Source organism: Hetaerina americana, unplaced genomic scaffold, assembly GCF_022747635.1.
Source record: "Hetaerina americana unplaced genomic scaffold, ioHetAmer1.1.p SCAF_12, whole genome shotgun sequence".
Lineage (NCBI taxonomy): Eukaryota > Metazoa > Arthropoda > Insecta > Odonata > Calopterygidae > Hetaerina > Hetaerina americana.
Window position 1 is genome coordinate 13,773,609 of NW_027286292.1, and position 19,300 is coordinate 13,792,908.

Genomic DNA, 19,300 nt, shown 5'->3' on the forward strand with positions numbered 1-19,300 from the left:
CTTCAGGTTTGTGAACGCGGTAATTTGAGACTCCTGCTTAGTGACATTAAACCGAACGTTGGAAAACTTGTATCATGTCATCAAGCCCATCCATCTTATTAAAATATTTTTTGATGGAAATGAGCTATTAAGTTAGGCAATAGAATCTCTATGACTTCTAGACCATGAAAAACTATACATCCAATAGCCACTTAATAGGGGAATCGTGATGGGGCGATGGCTATTGTACAGGCATCCCTCCCATTGGGCTCGGCTTCGAATCCTGGCGGCATCGAATGTTTTTCAGTGGTATGCCGATCTTTACTTGAGGTGCTCAGTGGAGGGCACTTTGAGTGAGTACGCCGTCCGTCGGATGGGACGTTAAACTTCGGACCCCTTGGCGCCTTTCGTAAAGAGTAGGCTAATGCCGACGCCGGGTTTCTCTCCACCCTTCATACTTTCCTGTCAATCCCTAATGGCGTAAAAGACCTCAGCTGTCGGTCACCTCCTCTGAATACTACTACTACCAATTAATAGTGTAACAAATTTTAACATAACATGGTTGGTTATTCTATGTTTATAAATTGAAAATGTTCATGCTATAAAATTGCTTAGTTTAGATTAAAAAATGGCATGTAAACTTAAAAAAATCACTTTTAAAAACTATTTGATGTGATAATTTAGTAAAAAGTCACTCTCACCTACTTCTTCAAGGTTTATTAAGGTTTTTGCATAAATGTGATATGAAAACTATGCATCTATTGGAATATAAATAAAAATTTGATTGTTCATTGTTTATAATTTAATTATTTCAATTTTCCTCATTTGTTTATTTTGTTTTATGATTTTGATTATTATTTCAAGGCTATCAATTGAGGGACGTTGCGTGCAGGTTTGTGGATCCCGAGGGACAGTTACTCTAAACCGTTTGGGAAAACTGCTCTACATCCTAAAAACGGAAACGCATAAAATAAGAACTGGCTTTCATAAATATAATTGCTTTCACAATTACCGCCATTAAGCATGCACCCTTTGGATTGTTTTCAATGAAGTGGCTTTGTAAGTTTAGCATCTTGCATCGAGAGCATTAGCGCTTACAATTAAAAATAACAAATCTCTTTACCAAATCATACAAGATTACTTTGGCGAATGCCTAAAAATATATCAAATGAGTAAACTAATATGCTTTTTTATTTCAATTTTTCATTAATTATAAGTGATTTTATACTCTGAGTGTACAGGATATTACTTTCCCATTGTGTCTCATTATTAAAGATGACATTAACTAAGCATGTATTTTAAAAGCTAAAATATACCAATTAAATTGTGAATTCAGTTAAAAATTTAATTCTGGTAATTAGAAAAAATAAAAGCATTCATCAATAGTGTAAAGAGCAAAACATAATTGTTGCGTCCTCTGATAACCACTTCCCCGAAAGCTTTTTATTTCTGCAAATAATTTACACAGAATAATGGACATGTAATTTTGGGCTCCTCACAACTGAACTATGCAAAACGAATTTAAGCATCTTACGCTTGGTAGACCTCAATGGGGAAGATGTGTGTTTTTAGCATTTTCCATATTCATTTTACACATACGGTTTCTTACCCACCGGAATCTCACCATCCAATTGCCCAATTGGGACTTGTGTGGTGCTGGCCTCGGTCAGCCACAGGGGTTTAGGGAGGGAGTGGGGGAAAGGCAGTAAAGCTGCGTGAGGTGGCGGCACAAAGCGTGATTCCCGTACCTGTATTCGGGCGGGGGGTGCCCGGGAACGAAGCACGGCAGCGTGACCAGTTCGTCCCGTCGCGCCTCCACGTGGATCAGCCTCTCCTCCAGCTGTGGAGCTTGCACGCCGCGCGCCTCTGGCAGCGGCAGCGGCAAAATAGGCAGGAGGGAAGAAAGAAAGAGACAAGGGAACGTTAGTTTGACGCCCGCACGCGCTGCAATTCTCCCGCCGCCCTCTCCCCACATTTCCCAATCCCTCTCAATTTTTTTCTTCCTTTTCACATTATTTTTTAAGCCGGTCGGCTGCGCGGGGTGAGGTGGCGGGGAAGAGGATGAAAGGAGGGAGGAGGAAAAGGGTCAGGTGGGGAGGGGATGACGGTGCCGCAGCAGCATCAAAAGCTCGAGCGCGAAAAGGGGAGAAGGGGCGTCGAAAGGAACGAAATGTGAGGGGAGGAAAAATGTCGGCGATCCTGCGGTAACCATAGAAACCCACCCATGAAAGGGCCCGGGTGGCGTGCGTGGGGAGGGGGAGGGTAACGAGAGGGGTGAGGGGTTGAAAGGGTGAAGGGCCGCGGTTGGGGGTGTTTGAAGCGTCGGGAATCGTTGAGCACTTCTCAACTTTGAGCGGAGGTGAGAGGCACGGGGAGGGTGGGGCTGACTGGGCAGAGGGGAGGGACAGCAAGGGATGCAGTGGGTATAGGGGACGCTGGAGAGTTAGGCAGAGGGCGCGGGGAGGGGGGGTGGGTTGGAGAGGGCAGCCTCGCTCGTACGGGGGCCGCCTCGTTGCTTGCTTCGTCGCTTAATTAGCTCGCACGGCGGGTCCCGGCTTGTATGGTAGAGCAGAGGGTGGCATCCATTGATTTCCGATTAAATTGCGGCCGCGAAGGGTTGCCTACAGCCGTGAGGCGGACTCCATTCTCGACGCGGTAAGTTGGGTGGGAGGGAGCTTGGAGGGGATGGGGTTAAAAAAGACGCCGCGCTCGACGGTCAAATGCGCCCGCGCGGGTGTCCCCCCCCCGGGGCAGGTACGCAGGGCGGAGGGGGGTCAGGGTGAGCAGGCCGGCCGACCGGGGCGGACAGGAGTTGGGCCCCCTTTCGGGGAAAAGTCTTCCGGCCAGACGTCTCTCACTTAATTAGGAATTCAGAATGGCTAGTGCCTGTGCGGAATTCCTGATTTCAAGGCGTCAAAGCCAGTGGTAGCTTCCCTTGCGCTGCGGAACTTCTTTGATCGGAGGAACTCGATGTGCTTTATGAGAGTTTGACTCTTGAATGTCGCCGTATAACCTCCCGTTTCTTTCTCCAGGTTACGTGTTAAATGTCGACCTCTTTGAATTTCGAAATATTAGAAAAATTCAACATTCTTCGAAAACTAACAGTGTATAATACATATAAATTGAGAGGATAGACGGATTGTCGTTAGAGATAATACAATTGTTTGCTGTTGATTCTCTACTGCATATTTTACTTGGGAACGATTTCTGTTTGATTATGATAATTATAATTGAAACCGGAAAGTTTTAATTATGCCATTATACTATTATATATTGCCATGGATATCCGGTTCAGCCACTAAACCCATGTTAATCCATCGTATTTACGAGCTCATGGATACCTGTTCCGGTAGCTTTGATAATGAGACTGATATCTGACCTGAGACTGATGAATGATAATGAGACCTAACAATGCAACATAGAAACCTCCGGACTTTGACGGCCTGTTTCCACAAATTTTAAATCTCTGGGTGTAACTTATTCCGCGGCTCGAGATATAATTTTCCTGGGCTAAGAGGACCTAGTTTAATTGACCGAGTATCATTGCTGTGTAATTGCAAATTTATAACAACATAACACTCACAGAGAATCATGTCAACCGAACTAAAGGGAGCAACAATTCTGTAAAGGTTCCTCCTCGAAAAAATAGAAGTGGGTCGAACGCAAACGCATGATCACGTAAGAGCTCTATGGCACCTTCTCTTGAAATGGGAATCTATTGAAACCCCGCTGAGCTGATTTTTGAAGACTGAGCGCGCATTCATTACGTTCAACCAAAGGCGGTGGTCTTCGTTGGAGGCTCACGCAACATTTCATTCCGATGATGGGCCTGGGGTTGAAGAACTACTCACCTGAGATTGTGATTTTTCCAGGTATTGAGCTGACCATAGTTTGGCCAGAGAGACGGTGTGTGACTCTGCAATGGTAGGTCGAATATGCGTCTGCTGGGCCCGCGTTTAATACTAATAACTCTCCGGTGGGTAACATGTGGAACTTATCATCTGGAAAGAAAGAAAATATCCAATTTTTATTTTGAATGTTATGAGCATACATTTATGTAATTATTAAATATTTTTAAAATTAATAATACAGGTGAAATACAATATTTGCCTAAAAAGTAACGAAAAATATTTTGGAAAATATTCATTTCGGGCATTGCTACAATGCCTTAAAATTTTTCGAAGTACCTCCCTTTCCAAGACTCGAAGGCTCCCTGGTTGGCGGATTTCAAAAGGCCATCGAGGGTACACGCGTAAGCTTCTGGATGGCACTATGGGTCGCATAATGGTATCCTTTTCGGAAGGATTTCACTTTTGGGAATGAGAAATAGTCTACTGGAAACTTGGGACTTTAAGGTGGTTGGGCTTCGTCGCGATGCTGTTTTTCGTCAGGTAGTCGGTTACCTTGGAGCAGGTGCGGCAAAGTGCATTGTCGAGATGTACTTGTGATTTCCGATTTCCCGCGATGGCTGGTCTCACCCGTTTAACCCTTCTCTTCAGTCTTTTCAGCACTTATATGTTGTAGGCACCAGCCACTGCCTGCCATTCAGGCACAAATTCAGAGTGGACCACTCCCTTGGCGACGAAGAAAACGATGAGCATGTTCACTCTGGACGAGGTGATGTCATAGTGTGCCATTTGGAACTTTGCCGCTTTATTTCCGGCTGCTATCAGAGTATCCAAATTTCGTCCTCCATGTTTACCTTTTCCTAAAAGTCGAGGTCTTCTTCAACGGGTTGCAGAAGGCCTACCCAAGCATACACTCGACTTTGCCTTTGGTCATCCGTCAAGGCCTTCGGGACGAGTTTAGCGCAGATCTTTCGCATCACCTAAATTTCAGTGATAATGGTGTGAACTGTCTGCTAATCAATGCCAATACGATCCACAATCAACCGCACACTTAACCGCTGGTCGGCATTCAGGACTTCACGCCCATGTTTAGCGTTGTCGTTGGTTTTTAACGTCGATGGCAATCCAGCAAGGATCTCGTCCTCCACACTCTCTCTGCCATCTTTGGAGAGCCTTTTCCACTTAAAAACCGCAAATTGAGACATGCTTCTATCACTGAGCACTTGGCAAATCATGCTCAACGTCTCTCTACCCAATTTCCCTTGTCCAACACAAAATTTGATGGCGTACCGATGTTCGATCGTTCGCTGAATTTTGCGCTTGCACCGAGTCACTTGATAGGGGTTTACTAAAAACGCGAATTACCCTGAAGGGATACTCGCAGGCGATTGTCGATTGGCTCATTTTGAAGGTTAGTTCCTCCACCTCTGAGTCTGCGCGGAGCGAGTGCGCTGCAACTTACAGTCACGTCAGGAAAATATTTTCCGTGATACTTTTTATACAAGCCTTGCATATATTTATCAACCGACTAAAGATCCATTGCATTTTTTGGTTCTTAACTAAATATTTTGCATGAATAACCTTCCAGTCTCCTTATTTTTTGGATAAACTCTGCTAAACTCACAACACCAAAGTCATACAGAGATTCCATGTCTCTTTCATGACACTTCAATTGATGCGGAGACAAGGAATTATTGCTTTCCAGCTTATACTTATTACTGCATCAATCGTTAATTACAAGAAATATGATCCTAGAGAATCTCTAACAGATGACAGGAAATGCTTTACACCCGAAAATTTTAGTGGGATTGCCACATTAATTTGTACCCTGGAGAATGCTGAACGTTTTCATCCCTCTTTTTCAGACTTTTCCTTTAAAAGATGTGTCCGTAGAAAACCAACCTTTGTATTCTTATTAGATATCTCTAACCTTTAAACTGCCAAAAATTGTAGATAAAATGTGATCTCGCGAGGTGGATTAAGGAACTAGTCCTGATGCATTTTAATTAAGTATTTTATTAGGGAAACACGCCTCATATTTGGAAGAAAAATCTATAGGAATTCTTCTTCTGTTTTTTATATGAATTCAGATTTATCATCCATAAAACCTTTGATGTCTCGTCCCCATGATTTTAAAGAAATGTTCTCGACGTATGAAAGAGGGGATTGGAAAAAAATGTATATTGATGGTATCAAATTTCAGTTGATACCAGGATAATTAAGCATTTTCAAGGCGATGACGAAAGATCCTCATCTTGAGTTAAAGAGTGAATAGCAAAAGAATTTCACCTGGCAGCATTGCCAGAAATGAGAGAACCCACCGATGTTTCCACGGGCCTCACTCAGGTGAGTGTAGGTAGTCAGTGAAGTGAGTGGGAGAGGGTTTTGGGGGACCAATAGAGTGAAGGGAGGAAGCCAACGGGGAGGAAACGAGCTCCAATACTTAATACACATCAAATGAAAAAAGGAAGCGAGATAGGTGGCGGCGGTGGAGGCTTTTCGAAGAGAAGTGAAGAGACCCCATAAAAATCCGTAAAAATCTCTCTCCGCTACCATCAGTTTATGCATAATAGGAAAACTCCGGTGACAACTCTATGGAAGCTTAGACGCTAGATTCATTATAATAGCAGTTCTGTCTAATAACAATATCTGTGTGGGTGATGCTATTACAATAGAGATTTGTTGGTAAAACTGACGGAAAAGTTACTGATTTAAAAGAGACAGGTGAAACACATTATTAAAATATCTGTAAGCATCAGTAAAATTTGGTTAGCTTGCATGTAAACAAACAAGCCAATTCTGGAATATGACGATGATTTCTACTTATATTCTCACTGTCGCACAAGTTATTGTTAACCGCTAAGAAGCAGGCATTTACTCAGCCTGTGCTGTTCGGACTCTCATGGGGTTTGCTTTATTTGATATTCAGAGATTAATGGACAAAATATGCAAAAAACATGTTTATTGTTTTAAGTCACCTAAATATAACTTTTGTGTCCGCTTTGTGACTTCAAATCCAGTGCTACCTCCTACCATTTCAGCATCACTTCCTACTACTCTGCATAACATATTTCATAGAATAATTAATATCGTAGGGCAGCTATGACCATACAAAGTTTACGGACAAGCAGTATATTTAATCTAAGGAGGTTTCGTTACAGTTAGTATGACTAGTGAAAATATACTTGCCATCATTGGATAGCATGAAAGTGCCAGCTAGCCTCTTGACCATTTAAATTCGGTGATTATTTCTGGTAAATTTTCACGAATATTTATCACTGCTAGCTGACTTGTCTTCGAAATTGTTTCCTCAATTCCCAGTAATTTACTTTACGCCCGATGGTGGGATCCAAAATTGGTTAAAGTAAAGAGAAATTCATCGAAGGATTTTGGATTGTTGCCGATTCGGTGGCCGCGGATGGAGGGCGACTACGGATGAGAGCCTTTCGTGTGGATAAATGCTGGTTTAGTGGAGGTCCTATTTTGTTGTTCTAATTAATTCCGAGGGTCTAATTGAACCAGCCATATATGACGGCAGAAGGTAAGATGAATAGAATTAACCGCTTCGTGCCACTTAATTGGTCGGCATAGTTTCAGTGAAAATATTAATAAATTTACCCTTGATATCGTATGGCTACTCGAAGCGGTGCGTCAAGAATCGGAACTGGATCGTGATCTGCAGAGTTCGTTGCAAAGGTAATGCATTTGAATTTCCCGTGCCGCATTTATTAGTTGGAGTGGAATCAAACCACTTGAAATAGAGGGGGGAGCGCTAAGCTTTGTCACGAAACGGATCTCAGTGCTCTTCAAGCTGTGGAATCGACAGGACGTAAGTTATTGTAAACCTCTGCGCGCCAATCGTGTCACGAAAGACCAACCGAGCGGAAATTTCAAGTGAATTACTGCAATGTATTGAAAATGAACCTGATTATTTCGACAACGTCATTACTGGTGATGAAACATGGGTTTTTTCTTACGACCCAGAAACAAAACGTCGAAGCTCTGAGTTGCACAACTAGCCAGTAGCCCAAGCCCAAAAAGGCAAAAATGAGCTGATAAAAAGTGAAAAGAAAGCTCATTGTCTTTTTCTACAGCAAAGAAGTGGTCCAAAAGGAGTTTGTTCCTAAAGAACAGACAGTTAACACTGCCTACTACGTGGATATGCTGGAAAGTCTCCGAAAAAATGGTCATTAGGACGAGAAAAGACATATCCGCTACCTGGCAACTCCATCACGACAACGCGCCTTGCCACAGTACGTTACGAGTCCGCGAGTTCATGGCCAAACACCAGGTGCCAATGCTACCCCACCCCCTATAGGCCTGACGTCACCGCAACTGACTTCTTTTTGTTCCCTCGGAATAAGGAGGCCCTGAAAGGAACCCATTTTTTATCCATAGAAGAGATCCAATCAGCAGTGATGAAGCCCTTGCAGGGGGTCCCCGAAGACGCCTTCCAGGACGCGTAAAGCTCATGGCAAAGTCGCTGGAAAAGTGTGTAGAGGCCCGTGGACAGTACTTAGAAGACCTTTAAGTTTTGTGCAAACCTGTTCAATAAATTACTTTAAAAAAATAAAACATTAATTTTGGAACGCATCCTGTATTTGTATGTAGTATATAATTTATTGCAAGAGAAGGGTCTTAAATGCACAATTATGTTAAGCAAGGGTATTTTCTCAGTATTTTTGCCCTTTGTAACAATACTCGAATTTCAATATACAAAATTAATGCAATGAAGAAGTACTTCGAGGAGGTAAAGAGAATAGCTTATGGTGGCCACTCACAAGAAGGCGGAGGATATTAATTCTGAGGTACGATATATTTATGAAAATTATAACCAAAGGAGATCGAGAGGGTAAAAATCTCAAAACAAGACCGAGGCTGAGCTATAAAAAGTATGTTATCAAAAATATTGATACTAGGAGTTGTTAGGGAATAAAATAGTTTGGAGGAAATGTAATAGTTTAGCGAGCTTCTACAAACAAATATTCGAATTTAGATAGATAGATAGATAGATAGCGGTCTTTATTTGGGCGAAATTGAGACCAAATGGTCCCTTATTCCATTTAACCCATCGTCATATACATATTATATTAGCCATTTAAACTTACAGTTACATTCAAATCTAAACATAAACACATAGAGATAGACATAAATTCATTAATCCAAATTTGCACATCGAAAAGAAAAAAGTATATAGTATACATATATATAGACACACACATACTCGTGATAATGATTCGTGATAATGATTCGATCAAAAATCTAAAAAAAAACCGGGTCGATATTTCATTAACTCTGGCTATATATGTTCATATGGGTTCTGAGAGAAAAAATATTTGACCTTTGCGTGTATTAAATTAGGAAATAAGTATTTTCTCAATTCTCATTTCATTCGGAGACTACTAATAAATACTGTATTGAGATCATTTTCAGCATTGTACTTTCAAATATTCCCTCTATCCTCACACCTGTTTGGGAATTAAAATTACCTTGTCCAATAAAGTTACGTCATCGTAGTTCTATCGTTTCGTTATTCTCTCATATTGATGCATTAAATTCTCATTATTTATCCTATCACTCCTATTTTTACCAAAGACAGTCCTCAAAAAACTCACTCAGGCCATATTTTTCGGAATACACACTTGACATCCATTTGTATGCATTTAATTCTAAATAGCAACGTGCTGAGCAGTAAAATTTTTTTAGCCTTCAGACCGTTTGGAGTTCATCGAAATTCATTCTAAACATAAGGATATCGTTTTTAAGTACAATTACTGAGAAATAAAAAATGAATATATTTTATTAGCGCATTAAACGATTTTGTGTAAACAATTTGGTAAATACTATAAATGTTATTTCTTCTTTCAGAAAGGATTAGATGGAAGTAATCCGCAGCATGGAGAAGACTGAGGCTCGCTCTGTTATTATGTATCCTTCATTTGAAAGTCTACAGTAACTTGAACATCCACAATGCAAGGATGGCTGTTTATGGAAATGATTATCCGTCATATTGTACCATTGCGAAGTGGAATAGCTGCTTTCATACTTGCAAAATGCCTCTCACTGACGATCCAAGAAGTGGAAGACTATCACTCACGGACGATTCGGTCATAATGAGAAAGTGGAAGACTTAATCTAACTAGACCGAAAAGCAAACATCTCATTGATTATTAATGAGACTGATCTTAGTAAGGGCAGTGTTTGGAAAATTATTCACTAAGAAATTCACGTGTCAAGGTGTCAGGATGGGTTCCACGACACGAAGGTTCCACGACTAATAAATTATTTTCAGAAGCAAACACCTGTCGAGGGAGCTTTTGAATCTTTTGGAGTAAGAAGAAGAGGTTTTTTTGGTCGCCTGATAACAACATATGAATCATGGATGTATCGCTATGACACAGTTACGATAGAGGTGAGTTAGGAGTAAAAGCACTGCGGCTCCCATCCCTTAAGAAGGCTTAAGTGCAAAAGCCTACAGGAAAGGTCATAACATCTGTTTTTGGGCCTGTCTTATATTCATCAATACAGAAGGTTCAGACTGGTTCCTTATTAATGTACAATGCTGAACTAAATTCGTAATTTTCTGAAAATAAGGAGCGTTATGATAACCGAAGGCATTCGTCTTGTGGCAATGCCACTGCTGACTCAAAGTCCGGTTGAGGAATCGAAGTGAACTGGTTTTGAAATTTTACCACATCCACTCTATTCTCCTGATCTCACCCCAAACGATTGTTTCTTATACCCAGAACTCAAAGAGCCATTGTAGCATTGGAAACCTGGCAACACAAGTGACGTCATTAAAGTGGTGGAGCAATGCTATTATATGGTACATCCGCTTAGTTCTACAATGACGGCCTTTGAAAGTTCAAGAAACGCAGGGAGAAATGATCGCTTTGTTAATGTACATGTGCGCCTAATTTATAGTTTCGGTCCATTTGTGGCCCCTGTGGAATTACTTACACTTGCGGCAATCTGTTGCCTATGTACTATAATTATATTCATCGGCTGGGTCTTTTATTTAGTTACATATATATGCTATTACTTTGCATTGTACGTTATGTCGTTATGTTATGTACGTAGCACAACGTCCTCCTCCATAACTTGTATTACACACGAAGAAGGAATTGGGTCGTAAGAGTTTGTTACATTATTATTCATTCATATCCGAGCAAAAGAGAAATTCAGTAGTATTCAAGTGCTATGCAACTAAAACTTTGATTTTAAGCGCAGCTTAGGATCATTAAAATAGTTGGATAATATGGTAAATAATTCATTAGGGGAACTTCAGTTTGGATTTAGAAAAGTGTTGCACGTGCAATGCCGAAGCAGTAATAAAATTACGGATGAAATACACTTAAAATGCAACGATGATACAGAATTAGATCGTTATGTTAGTTACATTGGTTTTAAGAAGGCAATCGATGGAGTACGGCTGACCAATTAATAATATACGGCAGATAAAAGGAGTAGATCCGAGGGGCAGGCGAATTATCCGAAACATATACCCCTCTAAGGCTGCAAAGTTACGGGTTACGAATATTAATTCAGGAAGGGCAATAACTGGCTGGGGCAAAAAATGATCTGTCCATTATCTCCGTGGTAAAACTTAATGTGAAACACTACCGATTAGTTCGATGAATGATTTATTTCATCAATTAGTCAAGAGATTCCAGTCATTGCAAAGCTTGTTGCCATAACCGTACGAAAGGTTTAAGGTAGGTATACAAAGAAGAGGCGCAAAAATATTAGCATAGATATTTGGCTCATATTATGCGCCCACACAAAAGATATCATGGAAGTTTTCCTATATATTTATGCAGCCGAGCGGCACCTTTTTCTATACTGGTCGACATGTAACGGACGGACCATATCCGCTCCGAGTACCAAACACAAATTTCTTTTTGACTTTATAATCGTGAATAATTGGGTAAGGATTAGTTTATAATAGTTCATCCCATGAAATAATATTTTTAAATAGATGATAGAAGAAAGCAGATGACATATCATTCAAAATAGTTTTGTTTCACCTGCATATTAGGCATTAGATCCTTTTTGAGAACCAGAAACCTCCCTAGGGAGCTATCAAACCTATTAACTTAAAGATGAGGCCACGAAGAACCATGTTAATTTTTAAATGTGCTGTTTCTTTTTTGGGAAAAATAAATGTGAGCATATACATTAATTTGAAGTCTTTGGAACAATTTCTCCCTTTGAGTTACAGTCCTATTATGCATACGTAGTTTGGCAATAATTAGAATCTATAGCCTTAATTTGGCTGAAAATGTATTTGTCAAATCCGGAGTTATAGATGTTATATTGAGAGTTTGACTAAGTAAAGCTTTCAGAGATACTGTAAGTAAGAGGCTAAATTGAAGAAAAGCCATTTGCAACGGAAAGAAGTACCTCTAATAGCAAAGATTGGATGAAACGTGTGCATTAAAATATTTTACACCTTCATCAAGTAAAGCCCATGTAATTGTAGAATTCCGTACAATTGGAAATAAGTCAATAACTCAAAAATCAAGATAAAACCTGCAGAAGATAGCAAAAATCGCCATATACCGATGCCTACAGCATTGACACAGGAAAAATTCAATATCTTCAGACAGGACTTGATCCTTTATTAGTTTAATGAATTCGATATCATCAAGTAATCTTAGACAGTATTGCTGAAATCATGAAATATTTCAGAAATATTTTGCCTGATCGGATGCAAAATGTGAACTCACGGGTTACCACCCAGCGTCACCACTTTCTAATCTTCCCATTGAGATAGGTTTAAGGTAGTTCAATAGTATATGAGAGATCGGTTGAGAGATCGACTCGAGAAGTAATACGAGTGCATAGTTTTTCGTTAAAAATAGTTTTTTTTAACTTGCTTTCATGGAAATAATATAGAATTATGATTCTGGGGTTTCTTGAAAATAACGTAAGCCATATGAGTGAGAGATAAGATGACTGAATTTGATTAACCATCTAATGGACATCGGTCAATTTTAAGGAGACAACAGGATCAATAAATGTGTGTTGGAATGGTGGTTTAACGCAAGAATGCTAATGAACGGAAACTGAAATTCAATGCAAAATATACTAGGTTTGGTTAAACAATGAGGCTGGGGAAGTACTACAAAAAATGGGTGCGATTAAATATATATTTGGCCGATATATGCAATGATATTAAGTAAGACCAAATAAAATCAGTATTGATAGCTTTGAAAATACAATATTCGTTTAAAAATGAGATTGGAGCCACAGGAAAGATACCATGGTTTGTCATAACCACTGTTTTGCTGTTTACCATGTTTGTTCAATACTATTCTATGTAATTAAATATTGGAGAGAGCTGGAGATTCCAACTGATGCTTCCAATCGTTTTTGCATCAAATATATATTTTTGTCGTACTTCATCAGAATTTATAAATTATTTTCATATTGACATTTCGTGAAAGGCATTTTATTTCTTCTTTCTCTGTATTCAACGTTTTACATTTTCTTCAGAGGTAAAGAACAAAAGACTAAGCTGGAAGAGGAAGTAATTTTCGCAAACATTTGAATCGAGTTATTACTTCCACGACCTATTAAATTGTGAGATATCTACAAAACCCCAGGTTTATCCAAACCATATGTCTGTTCACGTGTTTCTGATATTGGTTGGGTTCCTTATTAAGTACTAAGATAGAACCAATATTATATATTTGGTATCGGTATTAATCATGATAAAAGGAGTAATGGAAAAGAAATTATCTGAGTAAATAGGGTACGTCTCCAGTTTTTAGTATTCCCTTCTACCGGGTATACTACATTTTTCCAGTTTCATTTTCAAAAATACATTTTTAGAGAATTTCACAAAATATAACTTTGAGCCGGAAGAGCCTGCTAGTGCTGTTGAGAAGAATATAGGTAGGGTTGGATGCAAAGGGGACGTCTGCAATGAGGCAGCCTTAACGAGAGTCTCAAGAGCACCTACGGCTTTTACAACTCGTTCGCCGGAGGGGGTTCTTCAACTGAAGTGCTTTCCACGCGACATTAAAAAGTGAAGTGAGATCCCGAGATCTTACTGAATTTCGACCGCAAAAATATATTCCAAGACCAAAAGGATGCTAAAATAGCATAATAAACGATTTCGGTTGTGGACTACGAGAAATATCTGAGAAGCACACTATTTAAAGCCACCGGATGGAGCTGGATGAAGCTAAATGCCGTCAATTACCACATGGTTCGATCTTATAGGCAGAAGGCCGTTTAACGTGCAGCAGCGTGAACAGCAAATGTCCTCAAAAGAATCTTAAGGTACTAGGGCTGCAGATGTAAATATGAGGAAAAGGTGCTGAAAATCTTTACTAATAACAGAGCTTGAGGCATTTGTCGAAATGCATATTTCTGGTGAGGAGACTAGTTCTTCGTGGAGATAGGCTGTAATTATTAAACGATTAGTCGGAATCGCCAAATATTCATATTATGCGTAAAATTTGAAAATAAAATGCTAGCGATGTAGTAGGAACTTTGATTTTTCACGGCATTTTTTAAGAATCTACTGTGAAAACTTTTGCATCATCTGGGTGTCGCGAAGCTTGCCACATTAGTGATTTTAGAGAATAGAGAGCCGAGTTGGAAAGTAAAAAAACTTATCGAGAAGTTATTAGTCTTTAATGCTAATACGTAACACTTAAAATAAAAGAATTAACTTTGTAATTCCACATAAAATTTAAGGAAAAAAGTTCGCATTCTATTGCAAAGGAGACAAAGTAAAACTAATTTCGTTTGTTACTGCAAATCACAATTTTAGTAAATTGATCAAATTCCATTAAGTTGAACCTGAGACGAGAAATTTAAAAAGTTACATGTAACCTGATAAGAGAGGCGTAACGGTGTGCATTGTCAAGATATTCTATGATATAATATAACAATTTTAAGATTAGCACACAATAGCAACTGTCAACGCAAAAAGATTTTAGTTTTATTTTTGTCGATGGCTATAGTGAACTCCAGAAATACTAATTAAGATTTGGTGCTTTCCCGGCGTATCTGCTTGATGAAGTTCTCTCGGGGCTTCCACCTCCGTGGAACCCCTGACCCGGTGGAAGACCCGAGAGAACTTCATCCAGAAATACTAGTCGTCCTTGGTCCATTGCATTTAGAGTACCTTACAGAACCTCTCGTGATTCTTCTACTACTCGGTCATTTGCAAACCGGAGCATGCTAATGTCTTTGCCATTCACCCTAGCTCTTTTGATGCTCAATAATTCCGTTTCTTCTATTGGCTAATGCGTTGTTAAATGCTGGCAGGAGGTTTCTTCCATCGCTATCTACTTGTTTTTTTCGGCTTTTTTCCGTTTTTCATGTGTATGGTTGTTCATGATTCTTATAGAGGCAATGGACTATTCTACTGTCGTCCATTCCAATCGCTTCTATCAAAATGTCATTCAATTTGACAAAATTAAAAGTCTTCTACAAGATCACGAATGCCATATTTATTCGCTAATTAAATTTCATCGTTTTTTCTGACTGTTACATTGAGTTGAATCTTATATTTTTTTTTCATCGTTTTTCCTAAATTCTAACTTAATTTTCCTGGATTTTCCTATAAATATTTTCGTTTTTTTTTGTTTTTATTAGCATTTTTGAAGTAAGTTCTCTATTGGTTATCCGTTGCCGCAGCTGTTTTTTATCATTCCAAAGAACGTTTCATTCGTATTGACAATGAGTGCATTGATTATTCCTCCTTTTAGTGTCAAATTCATCTCCTTGCCTTTCACGGCTTTTTTGAATTGCGCAACTTTCGTCGAGTCCCGTTCGTTTTCTTCTTTCAATATTCCTTCTTCTTAAATTATGTCACCTTGATGTGGTTTGGATCTATGGTAGTGCACTTCAATTTATCATCCATCTCCTCTTGATGTCTTCATCTTCTAATAATATTTCGGAAGTTGCAGTAATTGCTTTAGCCGCTTTACCAATTTAAAAGACTTTTTGCTGTTTCTCTTTATTGCATTTTCATTGATTTCTCATTTACAAGATTCTAATAACATTTCCCTGGTTTTGGTACTCTGAAACAGTTTTCATATTTTATGAGTTTAATTTCCTAGATTCTTGTATTTACGAGGCCATACTTTTTTTATGTTTTCGATACCAGCTCAGATTTCGCTACCCCATTCATAACTTAATAATCGGCTAATACATTGAGGGTATTTATTTTATACTTTAACTATTATTTTATATGTTTTGTGTGGCAAGTATCGGGAACAGTTATTTTCTGACACGAGTACACGTCGCAGCGCTCACACCGTACAAATTCGGTGTTGGGGGAACTGAGCGTAATGAGCAGCCAAACGCCAATCGCCTGCGAGCTTCCGATCTGGCTAGATAGCTTTCTTTGTGAATCCCTGTCGAGTGACCCGGCTTAAGTGCTAAATGCAGCGAATGATTGAACATCGGTCTGCCATTCAATTTTATGTTGGACTGAGGAAATCGGATACAGAGACTTTGGGAATAGTTTTCCTTGTATTCTTAAAAAAAATTATGACATACATTTCAGTTTTTAAGTTGCACGAGCTCTTCAAAAGTGGCCGAGAGAGTGTGGAGGACGAGCTCCGCGCTGGACGGCCGTCGACGTCAAGAACAGACGAAAAGGTTCAACTTGTGCGTGAAGCGCTGGATTCAGACCGTCGATTAAGTGTGCGTATGATTTGAAATCTTATTGGCATTTATGAGTTTTGTAGCACACATTTTTATTGCTAAAACTTTGGGTAAGCAAAATATCTGCGTTAAACACGTCACGTTGGTCTTGACGTACGGCCAATGGAAGAGTCGAGTGTCCACTATTTCCTTAAAGTCGCGACTTGGCACCAACAGACTATTTTTTGTTCTCAAAGGTTTAATCCTCCTCCCAAGGACACCACAATGGGTTCCTACAAGCTGTCAATAAAGCTTTCGCGCGTACCCTTAAGGACCTTTCGGAATCTGCCGGTCGTATCAAAACCGTTGGAAAAATTGTGTCGAAGCTCAAGGGAAGTAATTTGAAGATTTTTGAGACATTGTAGCAATATCTAAAATAAATCTATTTTTTAATCTTTCTCGATACATTTTATAAAAACTTTGTATGCTAACCCCATTCAACAAATTACTATATATTTTAATTATTTCAAATTATGATTACGCACATGATTAACCAGGACCAGTAAAAATATCCACAAGGTAAATATGTGATATCAAATGTAAATAAAATTATTTTAGCAGTGAAACTGGAATACGCATGCCTTATTCCATAGAATACTTATACGGAACTCGTATGCCGAGTAATTAATTTTTTTTACCATAGCTCTACCTTAGTCATTAGAAGTAGTCAATTATTAAGGCCTTCATATTGTGATGGAAATCTCTGCCAAATATGTTTATTATGTGTAAAATATAATCATTACACATAGTCTTACCTAAACTATGCAGTCATGCAACACAAGAAGGCCTTAAGTCTCCTTCAAGCTTAAGTTCCTCTAGGAAACTTAAACACTTTTCCCAGCGTTTCCTCCTATTTTCAAAATAAAGAGCAAAGTCCTTTTTCTGAATGGCCATCAGTTACTTTTTCACGTTCTCCTTTATCTCATCAACCGTTTTTCAAAGGTTGGTTTCAATCAAAGGTTTTTGTTTCAGGGTAATAGCCGTAGATCCAAACTTATTTCCAGTTACGACAGTTTTTAGAAATCCTGGGTCATCGTTTGCGTCTTGAAGCAAGTCATCTGCAACTGCAGCACGAAATTCTTGGTACTGACGAGATGAAAGAGAAAGCAATGAGACAGTTGATGACCATTCCGAAAAAGGATGTTGCCTTTTGTTTAGAAAAGGAAGAGAAACGCTGGGATAAGTATGTGAAATCTTAAGGGAAGTACTACGAAGGGTACTAAGGCCTCATTGTTCTAGGTAGACTATTTTGTCTCGAAATATTGTGTGGCTGCATCTTTTATGGGCACACTTCGTACAAGAACTCGTACCTCATATTTTGCACAAAATATAATATCACCGGTGAAGAAAAATGCTAAGGCTAAAAATAGCCTTTGAGAAATGATTTGACCGTGCACACATAGACTAGCAATGAATAAATGCTATTTAGCAAAGAAGCAAGTGAATGTAAAGATTAATTGAAAGAAGCATTGGTTAACAATGTGATCGGAGACGTACTGAGGGCTACCTGCTATGATACGCATATTTGATTATGTAGTACGCGATGTCAATGTTTAGGTACAGAAAAATTATTTCTAACAAAAAAAATTCAAATTCTCTTTAACAATCCTGATTTTCTCTCAATTTGTTCAAAGGAAGAAAATATTTGAATGTCACCAGTTATTTACAATGGGGTAACCGCATGCTTATTTCAAAGCATAAGGGCATTTAGTTTTAGATACTCAAAATGTAGTGGTGCAATTTAAATTTAGTGTGTAATTTACTTATTACACATTTATCACATTAAAAGCATTTGAATATTCTCTCTAAGAATCATAGAGCAAACACAAAATGTCTACATCGCCGCCTTCCGCTATTTGGTGATATCACTTCAGTTATTGCTTACGTCCCCAACACCTAATCACTTATCTACCTTTGCGAATTCGATTGTTATATTAATGACTTTTCTTTCAATAAACCTTGCAAACAATGGAATATGAAAAAACATAGAGAATATGTTTTGAACAGTCACGAGCTTGCAAAATCCTGAATTAATTTTAAAAACAGAGAAATAGCCTAATGTATTAAAAACCTCTAAAAAAGGGTAAAAATATTCCCTACCATGAAATATTTTCTTTTTTGAATAGAACTAAAAATTTTTACTTCAACACTATTTATATTTATCATCAATTGATAGTTTTTTAAAATGCAATTCTTCAAAAGATATCAAAAAACCGTACGTAACCTTACACAATTGGAGTGCTCAAAAATGATATGGATGATCGGGAATTATATTTTAGAAACTTTTTAAGTTCATATCATATGCATTATTTTGTTCTGATCTTCATGCAGCGATTATAGAAACAATCTCGACCCATTTAAACTCATTATTTTACTTTTAGTATGATGTAATGAGATGTGGCAACGGAAGCCATTCGTTGGAAGCGGTCAGGTTCCGTGCCGGAACCTAATTAGGTTTTGAGTGAAGCGTTCCGCTCCACACCAAACCCTTCGCTCAATTCTGAGTAGCTCAATTGTGGCGCCGAACACTGAATTCCAGTAGCGGAGTTTCGTGTCGGAGAGAGAATTCGTTTTGGCTCCATGAGGCAGGGCGGAGGGGATGAAGGCTTGGAAGGAGCAGCTACGTCATGAAATTGATCCTATCTCCGAACAAAATCCGTGATCGGTCACTAGGAATTCTTTCAGGACTGAATTATTTTTCATCTTTGGTTTTGTTACCTAATATGGCGCTGTTTTCAGCTATGGACTTTCCTACTATTGTTCTTTTCGTACTCATGTAAACTTCTACTATGTGATAATGA

The 19,300-nt window shown here is 38.9% G+C and overlaps 1 protein-coding gene across 1 annotated transcript in view; it reads right to left on the bottom strand.

The window, feature by feature from the left end:
* The window catches only part of LOC139685698 (cell adhesion molecule Dscam2-like), a 523,226-nt gene that overhangs the window by 275,377 nt on the left and 228,549 nt on the right, over window positions 1-19,300 (bottom strand). The window contains exons 5-6 of the mRNA XM_071582700.1: window positions 3,831-3,980; window positions 1,728-1,845 (exon numbers count right to left, since the gene is read on the bottom strand). Coding sequence (XP_071438801.1) covers window positions 1,728-1,845; window positions 3,831-3,980 — 268 coding nt within the window. The remainder of the gene's footprint in view (window positions 1-1,727; window positions 1,846-3,830; window positions 3,981-19,300) is intronic.